The sequence below is a fragment of the Photinus pyralis genome, unplaced genomic scaffold (genome assembly GCF_008802855.1).
Source record: "Photinus pyralis isolate 1611_PpyrPB1 unplaced genomic scaffold, Ppyr1.3 Ppyr1.4_LG4, whole genome shotgun sequence".
Classification (NCBI taxonomy): domain Eukaryota; kingdom Metazoa; phylum Arthropoda; class Insecta; order Coleoptera; family Lampyridae; genus Photinus; species Photinus pyralis.
Window position 1 is genome coordinate 3,316,344 of NW_022170511.1, and position 18,228 is coordinate 3,334,571.

At 36.7% G+C, this 18,228-nt stretch overlaps 1 protein-coding gene across 1 annotated transcript; it reads right to left on the reverse strand.

The window, feature by feature from the left end:
• LOC116167975 (tyrosine-protein phosphatase 10D) lies at positions 1–17,638 on the reverse strand. The gene is made up of 18 exons (XM_031483601.1): positions 17,602–17,638; positions 17,267–17,524; positions 16,714–16,998; positions 16,287–16,662; positions 12,688–12,875; positions 12,107–12,640; positions 11,787–12,056; positions 9,630–9,911; positions 9,307–9,585; positions 8,847–9,256; positions 5,380–5,646; positions 4,193–4,499; positions 3,769–4,003; positions 3,534–3,720; positions 3,226–3,483; positions 2,611–2,759; positions 2,329–2,564; positions 1–448 (listed from the first exon to the last, which is right to left on the reverse strand). Exons 1-18 carry the CDS (start codon positions 17,636–17,638, stop codon positions 417–419), a joined length of 4,590 nt encoding a protein of 1,529 aa, XP_031339461.1. The 3' UTR covers positions 1–416.
• Between the last annotated feature and the right edge of the window lie 590 nt (positions 17,639–18,228).

An 18,228-nucleotide genomic window follows, 5' to 3' on the forward strand; every position in this document is an offset into this window, starting at 1 on the left:
TAAATCAGTATGCAATTTTATTTAGATATGTCTAATAATAACTTTTATATTAAAAAATGAGTATAAACAAAATACTGTAACTTATAAAAAATAATTACTTTCGATCACTAAAATTGAAATCAGTTTGGATAAACGTTCTACAATTAACCATTACTCTTTCACCGATAACTGAATTCAAAATAGACAATAAATACAGATTTCAAATCGCTTGCTTCTGTAACTAATACATTTCCTTACAAAATCTGAGTGAGGTTGTCGGCAAATCCAAATACGTTACAAGTTACTTCCAAAATCAAAAATTCTATTGGGTTCATATACGGAGTATCAAAATCACTACGTAAACAATCTAATTGTACATATGATGTATAAATTGTTTTTGCCTTGTTACTCAGAAATCAGCTTCTTCAGTTCACAGATTACATGCCCGATTCTGCTATTCCCTCGTCATCTAAAAAAAGAAAAATACAAATCAGCATTTGATTATGGGAAGTCGGTATTTTTCTCCAACCAATATTGAAATTATAGGCAACACATCTTACTACTCACAACAATTTTCAAATTAGAGGAAATAATCACTCACAGTCTATAGATTGATCCAACTCAATTATAAAGAAAAATATCCAGTTTTCTTACAGAATTTGAAAAGCATACAAATTTTGTTACTTGACTAAAGCATAGCAAAAAGGAATGTGTTACCTACAAGTTTTTTTAATAATTGGAGAAACCATGAAATGAGCCTTACAGCATGCATTTATTCGCTTTACAATTGAAAGCTCTACAGAATTGCATCAAGCACAGCTATCCGCTATCTATGACATGATTAACATTATTCGATGTCCCAATGCGGGGAGTAGGTACATACACACGCGTCGCCGTCCACGTGGCGCCCTAGAGGGGAATTGATCAAACTGCCCTCTGTTTCACCTTGACCTGCTTTCCAAGGTAACCGCCAAATGTCAAACGACCTTGAAACTGCGACTGACCGTGAGCACCACCTTGACCTACTTTCCAAGACGAGCAACTTTGAACTGAGCCAGGTTCGCCCTTGTATAACCTACTTACTTAAATGGGGTCTAAACAGAGATACAAAGCTATCTCGACGAAATATGGTATCTATAAATTTAAATATTTTAAAAATGTGAAAAGTTGACGTATGAGGCGTCATTCTATCCAAAATGTTATGTTCTATTGAAATATATTAGAATATACAGGGGGTTCCATTTAAAATTTGTTAAGGGTTAAAACTTCAAATGTGTGTATTTTACAAACGAAGTGTCGAAAGAGGATACTCCAAAAGGAGAATGACTAGACATTACAACACTTCAAATGGGAATATCTCTAGAACGAAATGTCAGAAGTCAGCACTCTCAAGTGGAAAGTAATAAGTCTCCCTAAGACGCATATAAACCGTACCACATTCGACTCGGATCACTATAGTAACAGAGGTAGGACAAATTTTGAAGAGCAGAGTATCCAAACAAGGTACTCACAAAGGGAAAAAACGGTCTCAACGTGACGCTTCCGCTTCTCGTTATTTTTACTATTGTTCTATTAATAATTTTATGGATAAGATGTGATCAAAAAATTTCCTGAAAATCGTATGCCATTCTTCATCTCTTGTTTTCAAGTGTACCAATCTATCCTTCAATCTCTAGATAATATCCTGCAATTACCTACCATCCGTTTGTGTTCTGTCCATGAGTAAATGTCGTAAAGGGACCTCTACATTGTTGAAATAATAATGTAGAAAACGCAAATCGCTAATAATGCCCTGTAAAGATACATCCTATCTTGAACCATACTTTTAAAAATTAAGAATTCCCGTATTATCGTCCAATTTTACACCATGCGGCAAGCAAAAATTTTCAAAATGTTAAATGTAGCTAAGTAATAAATTACCAAATGTAGCAGCTTATTTGATACAGAAGCATTAATTACATTTCAGCATGCAAACAAATTATAAACAAATTAATACGAAAGCGTGCTAAGATATAAAGCAGTTACCATCAAAAGTGATAAGGTGTGTTGTTATCCAGTACACTGACTATCTTTCCTTTTCCCCTGAACCTATCGCGGGGTTTAGTCCACCGTTTCCGACACCTTTTCCTGAACCACAGTGTAAAAATTTTATACAATGCCAAACGATCTGGATAACCATTTCTATATTCGTATCATCACATACATTTATTTACAAAGAAAGTATTACTTCCTACTGAATGCAGGATGTGATGATGTTTTCTAGACGATTTCAATATTAAAAAATTTAGCAACAAAAAACACATTCTGCAGACAAACAGGAAACGTACCAATCGCACCACAATCCATTACCTTCAAATCCTTGATTCTCGTGAATTTCGCGCGGTTGACCGCCGACTTCCTTTCCTTCAAGGACAGCTAATAAGCATTGATGTATGCATATATACTGTTGCTCTGTTTGTACCATCCATACACGCTCCTTTCTCATTTGATAAACTATACTAAATATATCAACATAATCTGCAATTTGTATTTGTTGTATAATACGATCTAAACAAATAAACGTTCCCGATCTTCCGACACCCGCACTAAAATAAAAGTGGATTAAAAATGGACAAGTAACTACGAAGTTACCTGCAATGAACCACAATCGGACGTTGGTCAGCGCCAATTCTTTCCCTAAATGCCCTTACAAATCTAACTAAGGTGTGTGGTGGACTTGGCACCCCGAAATCGGGCCATGTTGTGAAATGGAAGTGTCGTATTACACGTTGTATATCACCCTGGAACAAAATGATACTATGTCAGCCACCTCAATCATTAACTTCGTTAGTTCTGAAAGTGATGAGAATATGACTCCCTATATCTACCTACAGCCCTCAACAAGATAGATGTTTGGACCCTTACAGGTCTTCTTCCTCTCAAATATCATTTACACAAGGTCAGTGTAGCTGAGGATGCTATATATGACGGTCTTCTGTGACCGTCATGCGGCTTTCACAGCGTCTTCGGTAAGGACAAGCTAATCTCTAACAATATAATGGAAGAGGACCTCAAAGTCGTTGTTCTAAAGCAGTAAGTCACAAAATATTGAGGCCTTAGCCCTCACATCAATTCTATATACGAAATATACTACTTCTGTAGTATACGGGGGTTGTGCGCGCATTCAACAGAACTGGCACCACCTTGTGGCGTTATGTCGAACTACTAGTTATTTGCATGGTAAAAGTAAAAGAGAAGTATACTCACCCGACACACCATAAATTCAGATATATTCCAATCTGGATATCTGGATTCATTTAAAATTTGTACAGATATGTCACCATAATACACAGGCATTGTGTCATATGGCCAATAATGATCACACTTTTCTCGTCCCTTCTCAACACACCGTGTTAACATAATAATTGCACGTGAATTTGATTCCCAACACATACGCCAGAAATCGTCTCTTGTAGAATGCAAAGGTCCCTGTGTTACTATGAACTCTCTCGGCGAATTATGCCCCTACAAACTCTACCAGTAGTGGATGTAAATAACAAGAATTGAAAACTTACAGGAACATAATTTGCATTTATATAATCGGAACCTTCTTCATCATCGACCGGTTGTAATTTAAACCTCGAGTGATCGTATGGTAAAATGTTGGTAAATCGATTCTTTGGTCTATTGCAAGGTAAATCTGCAAACGTGCAAGGTTGATCTCGTCCCACATGCTTTAATTCCTCAAATTCCTCACTGAACCTACAACAATAGCGTTAAAACCGAAGGCTCTTCAAATTGTCAAGGTACCTAAAGTCAGAATCGGCAGACATAATTCGATAGTGATTTGAGAAGTTCTCTATTCGTATAGGACGGTTTGTTTCTATAACAGAATCGGGCAACGACATATTATCATTTGTGCGAGATTCGGTCGCCTTCCTGCCGGCCGCTCGCCTACGTCTTATAAATATCATTACGATAAATGAGAAAACTATCAGCACTATTGGTATTATTATTCCCAGAATGATTGGCGTGTTGTCTTGATCTAAAAAAAAAGAAAACAAAATTCCTTTTGTGGTAATCAATATATTGATTACTGAGAAAACTATTTTCATCACAGTAATCAATTTTGGAATTAGGTGAAGGTCTACTTACGCACTTTCAGTAATCCTAAATAGGTAGCCAGCATAAAACTTATTAATCAAATAACGTATAATAAACAAGTATAACATACCGGTTTGAATTGGGAAACTGTAATATGTGTCTGTAAATTTATCCGGCGCGGTAAACGCTCTAATTTTGACAACATATGTAGCGCCTGATTTAAGAGGGCCGTTGCAATAGCCGGGCTGGCGTACATCGCACACTTCGCTTCCAACAGTAAAATCTTCAATGGTGCTGTTTTGGAATGGATAATACGGTTCGGTTACTTGGTACGGTGGCCACACTGAATAAGCTTGAACGTCGCGCCACGATGGCATTTCGAGACCGGATGAATTTTTGGAGTCGTCTTCCGCCACAATAATCGCATATGATACCACCTGAAAGGCAAAATCTCAGGTTTAGCGTACTCGTTAAAGTACACCTTAGGATGGATTGATAAACAGTGGATTAACAAATAATTATCAATGGGAAAGGAATTTCCAAGCGCATTTTTGGTCACTGCATCTCCAAAAACATTGAGAGGAATGAACAAGCAAAAATACTTTCGCGCTAAGGCACATTTTCCATGAATTGACCAGTACTTCCCAAAAGGGAAGTCTCTGGTTAACGTTTAAACGAAATATATATAAAGATGGCAATGCGCATGCGCACATCTGATTTTTACAATATGTGATATATTTGCGTTTACTAGAAACATCAGTGGTTAAAATTCCAAAAAATATCTATAAACAAAAAAGTTAACATTGCGCAGTCTGCGCATGCGCACAACTGATGTTTAACCTTACAAGAAGCATCTTTAAAAATTTCAAAAAATATCTCCATAAATAGGAAAGTTGGCATTGTGCAGTCTGCGCATGCGCACAACTAATACTTACTATATGCGATATGTTTGAAACTTTATTAGAAACATCTGTGGTTAAAATGTTTACAAAATATTGAAATACATAAGAAAGATGATATTGTCCGGCCTGCGCATGCGCACCTTAATCGTCATCGAACTCAAAAATAACGAACTAAATATATTGAAAACATTGTAACTAGGGTTAATAGTAGAGATAAAACCTAATCAATATTTTCTCCAATTTTTAACTACAAACTATACATTGACAATTTGAATTACACCTGCATTTAAAAGTAATGATTGGAATGGGGTTGATTGGAAAAGTTCGAGTAGAACAACGCACTTGCACAGTACAAATTTAAAAAAAGAAGTGAAGCTAGAAGAAGATCAATGACAAAAAGAAATGAGAAACTTACCGGTCCATTTGCTTCACTGAAGTAGTTCTTCCTAAATCTAATTTGTATAGTAGTTGAACTTTTGCAAACTTCCGTCGCTAACACCTGCGTTCCGGGCACAGGCGGAGGCAAGATAGGCATTTTCTGTTTCCATACGCTTTCTTGGCCAAAGCCGACTCGCGTCTCTGCCTGTATTCTGAACATGTAAGTACGACCGGGAATCAGCTGCTTTATAACTCCCCTAAATTCGTGCGAGGCAAAATCGCTATGTAACGTATGAGTTGAACCCTGCAAAAAAGGTGTGCCAACATTCTGACGTTGCAAACAAGTGTGTAGTCTCATTCAAGTACCAAAGATTTGAATGATCAATTCTATGTTTCATTGGGACAACATTTTTTTGAAAGACTAGCCCGAAGATAACCACCTGATCAGATCATATCACATTTTCGATGTTAATGTAACGTTGTCTAACACAGATTTGTGTTCCTATTTCAAAAACGAAAAGTTAAAGAGCCACTACTATCTTCCTGTAATTCTGCTACTCTGTTGTAAATCAATTTTTAATTGACCTATAACCTATTACCTATTTTTCCAGTTAATAGCTATTTTTTGTTTTAGTGTACTATTGTGTGATTATGTTATTAACTTTTTTCTTGGGATTCCCAACATTTTCTTTTCTAATGATTTAGCCTGCAAGTATTCCCTTATTTTCCTATTAGGACCATATCCATACCATTTTAATAATTTCTTCTCCACTTTCCTTCCATTGTTTCTTACTATCCTACTTATAGATTGTAATGGAACCACATTTGCCCGCTAAAATTCGATTCCCGAATCCGTCCCATTCAAGATTGCGCTTTGTTTCGTTTCCGTGGAACACGTGTTTTTTTCTTCTCCGCCCTACATTCAAATGGGCCATAATTTACAATAAAAGTGCCAAACATAGTGTTACGTTACTGTGGATGTTTCGATTGTAATTACTCTGGTGCTGTATTCTTTATCTTTACATTTATCGCATCCATCTAGTAATTATATGATCGTGTTAGATTATTTGCCAAATTAACGACATTCCAATACAGCATGGGCATTGTCATTTATAGCGCATTACAAATACAAATTGCTCTTAAATAATTATGTTGATCATACTTTGAATTAAATGCAAGATTCCATTATGTTTTCTGCGCAAATGTTGTTTTTCAATTTACAGTATCCCTTTATTCCTAGGGCTGGTTTTACCTGCCAACCCGCAGTATGAATTCCTGACAGATTTAGGTGCTGTTATTTATATTTAGGTACAGTATGTTCTCTTAGAGACGATGATCCATGAGAGTATGCAGAATTAAACAATCTAATAAATATTATAGCGATTCATGGATGATGCTGTATTTGCAAACATCGACACCACATTGTTAATTTGTAATTGATTTTTTTGCAGCACACTTCTTTTCTTTTGCATGAATATTTTACTGTTTACTTACAGGGTGCTTCCTCTGGGAGCGATGACGTACGTTAGGTCGTTGATTGTTTCATATTGCACTTGGCATTGAGAATTAATTACTTTATATTAATATTTTGCCACAACATGTTTCTTTGTTTTGTTGTAATGTGATACTTAACATTATGCTCCTTCTATGTATTTGAACCGGGTAATTATGATTATTAATATTTGGCTGGATGACTTGTTTCAAATATGTATTGTGCTATATTTGATACCGATATACAATCTCGCTTTGACGTAGCAGAGGGTGGCTAAATTTCACAACTGACATACGCAAAGATATACAGGGTGCTTCGAAATTCGCGCACACGGACTATGGGATGGTGTTATACGACAAAATCTGAATAAAAAGTTCCTCTACCAGTTTTCCATCAGACCGCTATTTTTCGAGCTACCGCGGTTTAAAAAATATCCGCCCCCCCTACGCTGCGCCACTGGTTAAACTTAATAATAACACATTTTTAAAAACAAAAGAAGGTTCAAAATAAACTATAATTATGACGAGTACGTAATTACAACAGTTGTTCAAAATCTCCGCCGTCGGCTAGTAAACAAGCTTCAGCACGTCGAAAAAAAAATGCCGGTCTAATCAAAAACTGGTAGAGGAACTTTTTATTCAGTTTTCGTTGTATAACACCATCCCACAGTCCGTGTGCGCGAATTTGGAAACACCCTGTATGTTTTGTACTGCTTTTTTGTGTCTTAGAAAAGAGCCCTCTTGCCGATATTGCTAATCAATTCGTTTAGTCGACCTTTGACATGTAGTCAACCGAATATAGAGTTTGTGTCAATCTTTGTTACGCCAAGGCAAATATGTCAACTGTCGAAGCCTACATAAATGCTATATATTTTGTTTATGATTATGTATGCATGCTAGTTTGCTCTGTTATTTTTGTTATGTCATGATTTGTCTTTTGATCGGTTACTGTCAGTACTCATGGGGGAGAGCCTAGCGTTCAGTTTTTTATAACCCTGCACTTTATAACTAGTTTGTTGAACTGGCCCTAGACATGTGTGAATGAAAGAGTTGGGGCCCGCTTAGTTGTACATAAGGGCGCAGGCAAGTCCCGGCCTCACTTGCGCAGGGATCTGCTAAAAGCGTACGGCGTGTTCTCGTTGGGCCCTTTGTTGTTTTGTATTCATTGAGGTATCCTTTCTGGCTCTTCTGAGAGGCCAACTACTCCGTGTGGGATTTATTATGTGAATTTATTGCAATGTTTTAATGCTATGTTTTAAATATTAATTCTTTAGGAATTCCAATGGAGTCTATGATTCGACAGTATATAATTTACTTGACAACCATCATAATATGCATTCATGTCATTACAGACAACTAATGCTATCAAGTTCAATATTATTATTATTATTATTATTTGTTAGCTGGTTTTTTCTTGCTCAGTTCTTTTTTCCCCAGCCTATTGTTATATTATATTTGTACTCAGTGAACTACCATTTTCTAAATTTAATCTTGCAATGCGAATTATTTTGATTAAATCTCTGTTTTTAACGCATGTACTAGTTTTATTTGTATTCCTTACTTGATCCTCACTCTGACAAGCAACACATATCTTGTACCTACTCTAAAAACACAACATAGTAAGTGGTCCTAGTCTTTTGCTAGCCAGGTTAGGTAGCTTTGTCTAGACGATCATGTGCCATGATGGGTTCAGTTGGTTTAGGAGGGAAAGTTTTGAATTTAAATCGCGAGTTGCGCGGTCTCTCGGGGCTGGCCTGGGTACGTCACAAGCTAGATAGCATTGCGGTTTGCAGTCTTTTACAGTTACAATGTCAGTTAAATTTGATACGATTTGGTCAGATGGTTTTCTTAGGATGCTCTAAATTTAGTTGTTACGCAGAAAACTTTGGTTGTCAAACATCAAATATGTTTCATCTAAACAACATAGTATTAATCATTTACACCTAGCAAATGGATAGTTTTTAGATGTCTCAAATTTAAGTCTAGGTAGTTTTTGTGCCACTAAAAGCTTACCTCTAAACCGTAAGTGATGGTAAACTTTCTGATGATACCGTTTTGTTCTGCACTTGGAAGAGACCATTCAAATGTTATATCACTCGGTTGTATGTCAATGGGCTCAAACTTCTCGACTTTCCCCGGTATGGATTCTTTAGTCGTAAAAATAGCAGACACCGGAAGAGATCTTCGTAAGATGCTTGATTCAGTACCGCTTCTAACAACAACAGTAAATGTATAATTGCGGTGAGGTTTTAGATCGTGGATTGTTACGGAGTTGTGCAGTGTTAAATTTTGTATAAGGAAATTTTCGGATGTTAAGTACTGCACTTCAAACGCATTGTACTCGCCACGTGGAGAATCCCATATTAACGTAATTTCTGTGTCCCTAATGTTTGTAGCGTTAATTCTGGTAATCGGTTCAGGATCTGTAAGCAGAAATATACCATAAGTCGAGAAGATGACCGGTTAGTCATACATAGTCGATCTTGGCGCTGTAGTGGTTGACTGGCAACATTGTTCGAAACAGTCCACACTGTAATATTATAGAGACGACCTGGAATAAGACCCTTGAAAGTGACCAATCTATCAGAATCGTTAGCCGCTTTTTCTTGGTTTGGTATACTTGGTTCCGTTAACGAAAATCTGTACAAATCAAATTTGGAAGTCACCTGCGGAGTAGGTGTATATCTAAGGCTTATAGAGTCGGTGGATTGCTGGTTATTAACCACCACAACTTCAGACTGTATTAATGGCACTAAAAAACAGAATGAATACGTCTTCTTCAACAGTCACACTTACTTGTTCGAGTTCTTAGAACTGTAACATCACTTTGAAGACCATTCGAGACCGCTTGTATGTCAAAGATATATTCTAGACCTGGCATAAGATCGCCGACCAACAATCGAACAGGTCCGGTGCCACTTTGATTTTGGCTTACGTTGCGCTTATTAATTTGACTAGAATTGCCGCCCTCCCACCATCTTACAATGTAAGTTTCGACACGTCCTTCGGGACGTGGCCATTCCAGTGTGACATTGTTCGAATCAACAAGTGGTGCGATATTTGATACCGGATTAGGGCCTAAAATAAACCCAATTAGTCCAATTCATTGCAATCAAATGACATTCTAATTATAAATTTAGGTTTCTGATCACCTAAATCTGCTTTAATTGTAGATATTAACTAGATACTAGATAGATCCACTATCAAAGGGTCAATAGTATAATGGTAATTATAACGAAGTCGGTTGCGTTTAAATGGAAGTTTCACTGTAGTCGAAGAAGTGAAGTCCCAAGGAATCATAATTTTGTGTCTGTTTGTTTGAAAATCGCAGTTACGACCGAAGATTTTGGATTATTGACCCTTACGTAATTAAGATTTGCGTTAATCTATCGATCGCTTGTTTGCGTGGTATGTGATATTCTGGTTCTGAGTGTCTGTTTTTCTTTCAGTCTGATTATTTTATGTCAAATTCATTGTTTCATCTGTGATTAATCGAGCCCAACACTATGATTTAAATTAACGTGTTAAACTTTTTTATTTTGTACCCAGAATTATAACAGGTGCAAATTAAAAATTTCTTAATTCTTTAGAATTTTGTGGAGGCGATTCAGGCTGATGAATTTTTCAAATTTGTAACGTTTACGTCAATATCGGATTTTCGTCAAGGGAGAGGCGGGGCATGCGGCATGCCCTAGAAATATTATAATTATTTCCTTTAAAGGTTTTGTTAATACAAGAGTTTAAATTGAGCTAGCTGGGTAGGGGCTTGTGGGTGGTTTAGTGACTGTTTTCCATTGCACATAGCATTTTTACTTGGTGCCCAACGTGGGGCACATAGCAATACAAATCGAGATTAATTGAGTTCTGACTGGGCTGAAGAAGCAACAGATTTCTGGATACTGGAGGGGCCAGACTGACAAAAAAGTTTTTTGTTCGGGTCAGAGCCAGATTTCATAATTCTAGTTTGCTCGCATTCTAGTAATAAATGGTGCACTCATTGCAAGCATTTCCCACCCCCAATAGTGTAAGTTTAAAAAAAGGTGATACAGGAGTAGAGCATATTGTTTAATGCAAGTAACAACCTTGAATATATATTTTTGAATTACTTTGTATATAGAAATTTGCAATATCAAACGTTCTACTGAATACAGCTACATTTTCCATTTGTAATTTAAATTGTCGGGATTATCGGTTTCGCAGGCAAATGGGAGCGTGCGCGCGCTTTATTCGCATTCATTGAAGCATGCAGGGCGAGCTTGACGTATATTTTTATGTGGCGTCTAATTAGTTAGTGGAAAAAGTATTAAGTATTGTTCCAAGAGTGCTTTTCCATACACATCAACAAATGAGAAATAATTTTCAACAACACGTACGAAGAGGACCGCCAATACATGGAAAGCTTTTGTTGTTAATACGATTGAAATTGAAGATTACTATGAAAAGGATGCAAGATTAGAAAGAGGCCTTTCTCGTCATAATCTTGCCTTTGTCGTCGTTTCTACATTGCCATAATTATGTTGGAAACCAAGGTCATTTTTCTGCATTGTCCTATGACGTCACAGTTACACCAGCTGAGATAAGGTTGGTCTTGCATTCTTCGTATATTAAATAAACTGAATTGCGTTTGCTTTTCTCTGTACAATTGTTTTTATATCGTTGCAGTTTGGAGTAAATTATAATTCAATTTATCAATAGAATATTCGTTTAAATTGTGTATTAAATTTATGAGAGATTTTTCAGTTACAATTCGAAATTTACATTGAATTATTTATGTTTTTTAAATTGTAACTTATAAAGTTTGCATCATAAATAAACCTGACGATGTATTACCTGCATCTGACAATATTTATTGATTTAAGCGTATAATTCAGGTAATGTATTGATTTTGATCTTTATGGTATGTTTAAAATTGGCGCTTTATCTGAGCACAACTAAGAAAATTGTAATACTTACGAACAGTATGATTTAACTGCTGTGGCTCGTTACTTTCCAAACCATAACTGACCGTATTGACCTGTATTGTGTACCTTTCTCCTGGCGTCATATCTGTTACTTCCGCTTCCGTATTCTGGACTGCCGGCAGACGAACCCAGGTTCGGTCTGTGTCCGTGCGATATCTAATTGCGTATTCTGTAATTAAAGAATCGCTCGGCGCAACCCACTGAACTATGACAGAGTTGGTGGTCGTTTTCTCGATTATCATGTTACGTGGAGGTCTAGGAACTAAAACGCAAATGCTAGAAACACGGAAAACAATTACGTTATAAACTTACAGACAGGCTGGAAGTACTCGTGAGGCTCACTTTTCAGCACGTGAGATATGGCATACAGTCGAACGGTGTATCCAGCCCCGGGATACAGGTTGGTGAGAATAATCCGTGAATCGTAGGTCGTTTTAACAATTTTTTCCAATGTGTCATTTCTGACCAAATGAATTTCGTATTTATCCTGCTTAGAGTTGACGTCCGATTTCCAACTAATATTCAAACCGTCAATGAGAGGTCTAGAATCTTCAATTATTGGTGCACTCGGTCTGGTGATTACATATAAACTACTCTCGTTTGATTCAACCTTTTTTGAAACTGCTCTAACAGCAATGGAATAATTTCGACCGGGAAGTAAAGTATCGAGCGTCAAGTTGGTTTTATTGGTAGTAACTGTGTTGCTGTCGCCATTGGAACTCTCAACCTCATGATAAGATATGATGTATCCATCCTGCGAACTGTCAGGATTTTCCGACCATGAAATATTGATGTTACCATCTTGGTCGGCGCTATGAGCGCGTAAGTTGATTACAGCCAAAGGTTCTGCACACAAAATAATATAAAATGATCATAGAACAAGATTTACTTACTCAAGGTTACATCCGCGGACATAGGCCATGATGTAACTTTTCCAGATACAGTTTTGACAATCACCTGGTAGGTTCTTCCCGGTTCTAGATTATCCTTAAATTCCCAAACCTGTGGCTCCTCCCTTAATTTTGTAACGGGCGGTTGCTTTCGGCCAGATCCCAGCGAAATCTGATATTTGTCAAATTCACTGAAAAAAAAGGCGAGTTTGTAAAATATTTCTGTTGTTTTCGCTTACGCGCAAGAAAATGTTATCAATTACACAATAATTGTTTCTATGGCATTTTTTTGTTGTAAAATTAGCAATGCTAGTACCCACAAAATTCTGGTATCTAAAATCATCACCATGAATATGAATAGACAGATAGAAAATTAAGAATATAACGCACTACCACAAGTGAAAACGCAAACTAAATGCACCATCCCAGATCCCAGAAGAGGAACAAAAAGGCCAAACGGAACAACCCCTCGAAGAAGCTGGCTTGCTTTTTCATAACACAACTCATTTGCATATACCGAATTAAGTAGGCCCTTGTAGTTGTAGTTACAGGCAGATTACTTATAACTTGTAGTTATTATTAGTTAAGTATTATATTAGTTAACCTGTAACGACACAAACGTAGTCCAGGCTAAATAGCTCTAAAATAATTTATTTTCAAAAAAAATTTATTACTGGGCGAAACCGGGTTTTTCAGGCAGGTGAAATGATTAGACATTGGGAAAAAATAATTAAAACAGTGGAAAGTAGTGTTTTGCAAATTGTGGTAAAACTATTAATTTTAGACGAAAAGGTTCAATGTAAAAGTTATAGAGATTAAACAAATGAGCCACTTTTGTATCTGCACTATTTTCACATAACCTCCAATTTTCCTAGAAAAACCGGAAACTGTTTTTTTCGTTTTTTAATCTTATTTTTGCGAAAAAGGGGTTTGAAATTTGGAGGAAACATAGCTTGTATTATGACAAAAAAGGAGATAATTTTTTGGGCCCGTAAAGTTGAACCGTTTCCAAGATCCCACGATTTCTGAATAAAACCCCTCTTTTTCAAGGGGATGAAAAATCTATTTTTTTCATCGTATAGAGGTGCGCGGGGTAGCAAAATTTTCGTAAGGAATTACATTTATTAATCAAAAATAAAAAATATTATTCCAATAGAAAAATTTTAAGAAAAGCGGCAAAAACTGGGGGAACAGTTTTAAGACTGCCTTAATTGAAACGTCTTTATTATTTCTTTTTTCTGCATTTTTACCGCAATAAAAGCAATTCGAAGTAAAATCGAATTCTTTTGCTTCTTGAACTAACTATTCTTCCTGCCTGTTTTACGGCTGATGCGATTACGCTGGGTCTGGGAAAAATGCAGTTGAGTATAAGATAACAAAAGAGAATATTTAAGCAAACATTAAAGAGTAGACAGATTTCGAAAAAATCTTTCTTAACATCCATAACGTTGATTTATCACGTCAAAAACCGTGTATATCTTAAAACTGTGTTTTTGGCGATTTTCTCGAATTTTTGCTATAGGAATAATATTTTTTTATTTTTGTTTATTAAAATATAAGTCTTCCAGAAAATTTTGCTACCCCGCGCACCTCTGTACGATGAAAAAATAGATTTTTCATCCCCTTAAAAAAGAGGTGTTTTTTTCAGAAATCGTGAGATCTCGGAAACTGTTCAATTTAAGGGGCAAAAAAATGTTGTCTCCTTTTTTATCACAACAAGCTATGTTCTCCAAATTTCAAGCCTCTACGACCTTTTTTCGCAAAAATAAGAATAAAAATTTAAAAAAAGGGTTTTCCGGTTTTTCTAGGAAAATTGGAGGTTATGTGTAAATAGTGCAGATACAAAATTGTTCATTTTTTTATTCTCTACAACTTTTATATTGAACATTTTCGCGTAAAATTAATAGTTTTGCCACAAATTGCAAAATACCAGTTTCCACCCCTTTCAACCCCCGTGATTTCACCCGCGGAAAAATTCAGCTGTTTTAATTATTTTTCCCCAATTTCTAATCGTTTCAGCAGCATGCAAAAACCCGGTTTGAACCGGTAACTAATTTTCTCTGTAAAAAATATTACATAGCCTGGACTATAGTTTGTGTTAAGGCTCCTGGTTGCAGTAGAAATTACCACGGTTACAGGGTGAGAAAGGGGCCATAGTGGCCTTGGCCCACTTCCTGGGAGACTCGGTGGGGATACCTACAGGAGAAGTAAATGCTCTGGTGGAATAGTAGCGAGCATTGTTGTACTTTCTATTGTTTCGGCATGAAGTAAAGCAATGATATCAGATATGGTACTTATTTTGCTGCAAGAGTATCAAAAGCTTTCTGTTTTATGGCATGTAAAACATCCTCCAAGCTTTGATGTTATTTTTAAATTGTTTTATTTTTAAATGTGACAAGTGTAAATACAGTAATGTACTTTTAGCACAAAATATATGAGACACCTAGGAAGTTCAAAAAATGTTAAAAATCTTATGAGATCATCGGGAAAAAAGTAACTAACTAAGCCTGCTATGTTTGTATGCAAACAATTCGGATCAGCCCATTCGCAGTGGATCAGTTCGTGCGTGCTCAAATCTAAACGCACATGTCCGAACGCGGATGATTGCTCGTGCGCGCACGCTCAGTTCGTATGTGCTCAAGTCTAAACGCACCTTTATACCCTCACACAATAGAATACGATCCCAAATGGTTCACCAGGAGACAGATAACGAGCAACCAGATAAATATGATGATGATTTTGTTCTCTACCAAAACTTTTCCGCCAACATTACACTTATCAGTTCGAGTTCCGGTAGAGAATTTGTCTCGTGGGTGATTAATTAGGTAGTCAGTTCTATGGAGCAAATGACAACACTTTCTTTTGAATCCATATGTGAAGCTGGGATACCTACATCAGGTTGGGACGCTTCTACATTTAAAATTGATGCAGTAGTGTAAAATTGGGGTATGAAAAGATCCACTTCTTCCAGAATTTGACAGTTTCCATTCTCTACACCCCTGCCCACTCATACCTTAGTATTGAATTAAAAGGTTACAAATTCATCCCAAATTCAACTCCAAACAATTCATTATTTAAAAACTCGCTCTCCCCCCTCTTCCCCCCATGCGCTCCAAAGATCATTTAACCTCAAGGAAAATGGTCGTTGGAATAGTTGCTTCATACATAATGAAACGCAAAATGTATTAACTTCTCTTAAAAAATCAATTTTTTGAAAAGGTAGTAACAGAGTAAGTAGTCATAGAAGAGCAAGGATCGCCACTAATTAAGGAAATACAATAAAAATCCTTATCACTAATTTTATAATAAAATGGGCTATTTTAGATAGTGTTCAGTTAAAACACACACGTTGTATGAGAAATACTTCACTCGAATATTCTATAAACAGAAACTAAAAAAAACTTTTGTAGGCTCAATTCGATTTGCGCATGCGCGACACTTTCAAGCGAAGACTGCATTTTCGAAAATAACAAGACGATTTTGACAATGAAATGCGCGTAACTTATTTTATTAAATTTGTATGCAATTTTGTTCTAAAAAAGGAAACATAAGAGTGAATTTCTTTCCCTGTACCTAAATCAACTATGACTAAAATTTTCTACCTTTTGCCATTAGGTGCTTCCCAGTGAACAATAAACGAATTTGACGTTACTGAATTTTTTTCGAATGAAACATTCAGCGGCCTTAATGGTACCGTTCTATACTGTGCAGTTGTCGGTGTCGATATTTCATCCTCGGACATTGTTTGTACTGATATATTGTACGCTCTCCCCGGAACCAAACCTTTAAAAGCCGCCTGCGCCGGTCCAGGCGGTTCACCTTCTTTTTCAACGTACAGCACGCTATCTATTGCGTCAGGAGGTTCTATAGATACTTTGTAATGTGAATAAACCGCTGCCGGATATGGAGGTTGCCATAAAACTAATAAAGTTGTCTCGTTTCGGAACCAAACAATAAACTTTCCGGGAGTGTTGGGTTCTGAAAATGAGGTATATTAGCGTGGGCAATACAACAATTGCAATATAGTACTCGTGGTAAAGTTCCTAGACGTATATGCTGCGCTTTCCTTTCCTTCAAAAACTGTGAACGCCTGCACCTGATACGTAGCGCCAGGTGTACGATCTCTTAAAATGTAGGATGACGTTTCCAAATTCTCTATGGTTAGAGACTCCGATTTTGGATCTAGAGATGGTGTGAGAGGATTTATTTTTAACTTGAAACTTGAAAAGCTGCCGTGAAGCGGAGGGTTCCATGTTATAACTGCGGTTTTACCACTTCGAACCGATACTGACAGGTTCGATGGTGGATCAGGCACTGGAATGATACAGATACATGTTAATCAAAATTATGTCTCTGCTCAGATCTTTCAAACCAACTGACACTTTGTTTGCAGCATTTAAAGCGATCTAAAATACTCTGGTTGTGATCTTTTAGCATTAGCACTGGATAGAACATAAACCACAAACTGAATTAATTACAATCTTAGTAACTTTATAATTGATTATAGTAGTAAAAATTAATTTCCATTGTTACCACCTGGAAATTAGCATTGAATATATTTCAATTACATATCGCTACCTACCTGTTGTAAAATTAGCAGTCCATGTAAGCGTATTATGAGTTGCATTAGAATAATACAGCCAAAAGTCGTATTTGGTCCCAGGTAAGGCCTGCGAAAATTTGATAACATCTCTAATATTCTTAGACGCAATCGTTGTGTTGGGTGCGGGATAGCCATGAGGAGGATAATAATCTAAGCGGTAAACGACTCCGTCTTGTCCCAAGTTCCCTGGAATGTGGATTACTAATTCGGCACTGTCTACGCAAACCTGCAACAAAACAGAATATCATTAGTAATATTCACTTGTTTGTAGTAAATGTACACTTGGTGGTATCTACTTGACTATAGCGGGGTACATCTTTCGTTACTTGGCGCACTTGAAGCGGTAGTCATGGAGTGTTTTAATTCATACGATTTTAACGATGTAGGTATGTACTCGGGTATGTAGGTATGTACTGTGTCCAAGATAAGGATGTCTATCTTGGGGATCTCGGAAACCGGGAAATCACAGAAGATACGAAGATGGTCAAATTAGGGCAAAGTTGTAAAATTAAAGAGTATGTAAAGGAAACCAGAAAATTCCGATTATTATGCCAGAAAAGCCGATATTGGCCGATTCTGATGTTATTTGAACAGATACAAAAAAACACTTTCTCATTATCACTATTTGAGCCCTACGAGAGATTTTCAATACGTTTTGTTTCGAAGAGATCATCATCAGCTTGATTTTTTTAAATAGGCCGTAAAAAAGTACATACTGTATTGGCCAATATTTTTTATTACGAATAAAACGATATACGGCACACAAGTTGGAAACTGTTGGTTTCAACAGGACGGTGCACCCGCGCGCAACGCCTCAATCGTACGATCTATTGGACATATTTTCCATTTGCCAGGAGATTGTGCGATAGGTATGCTCGCACGATCAGAGCGATATGTGCGGGTGCACCATCCTGTTGAAAGCAACAGTTTCCAACTTCTGT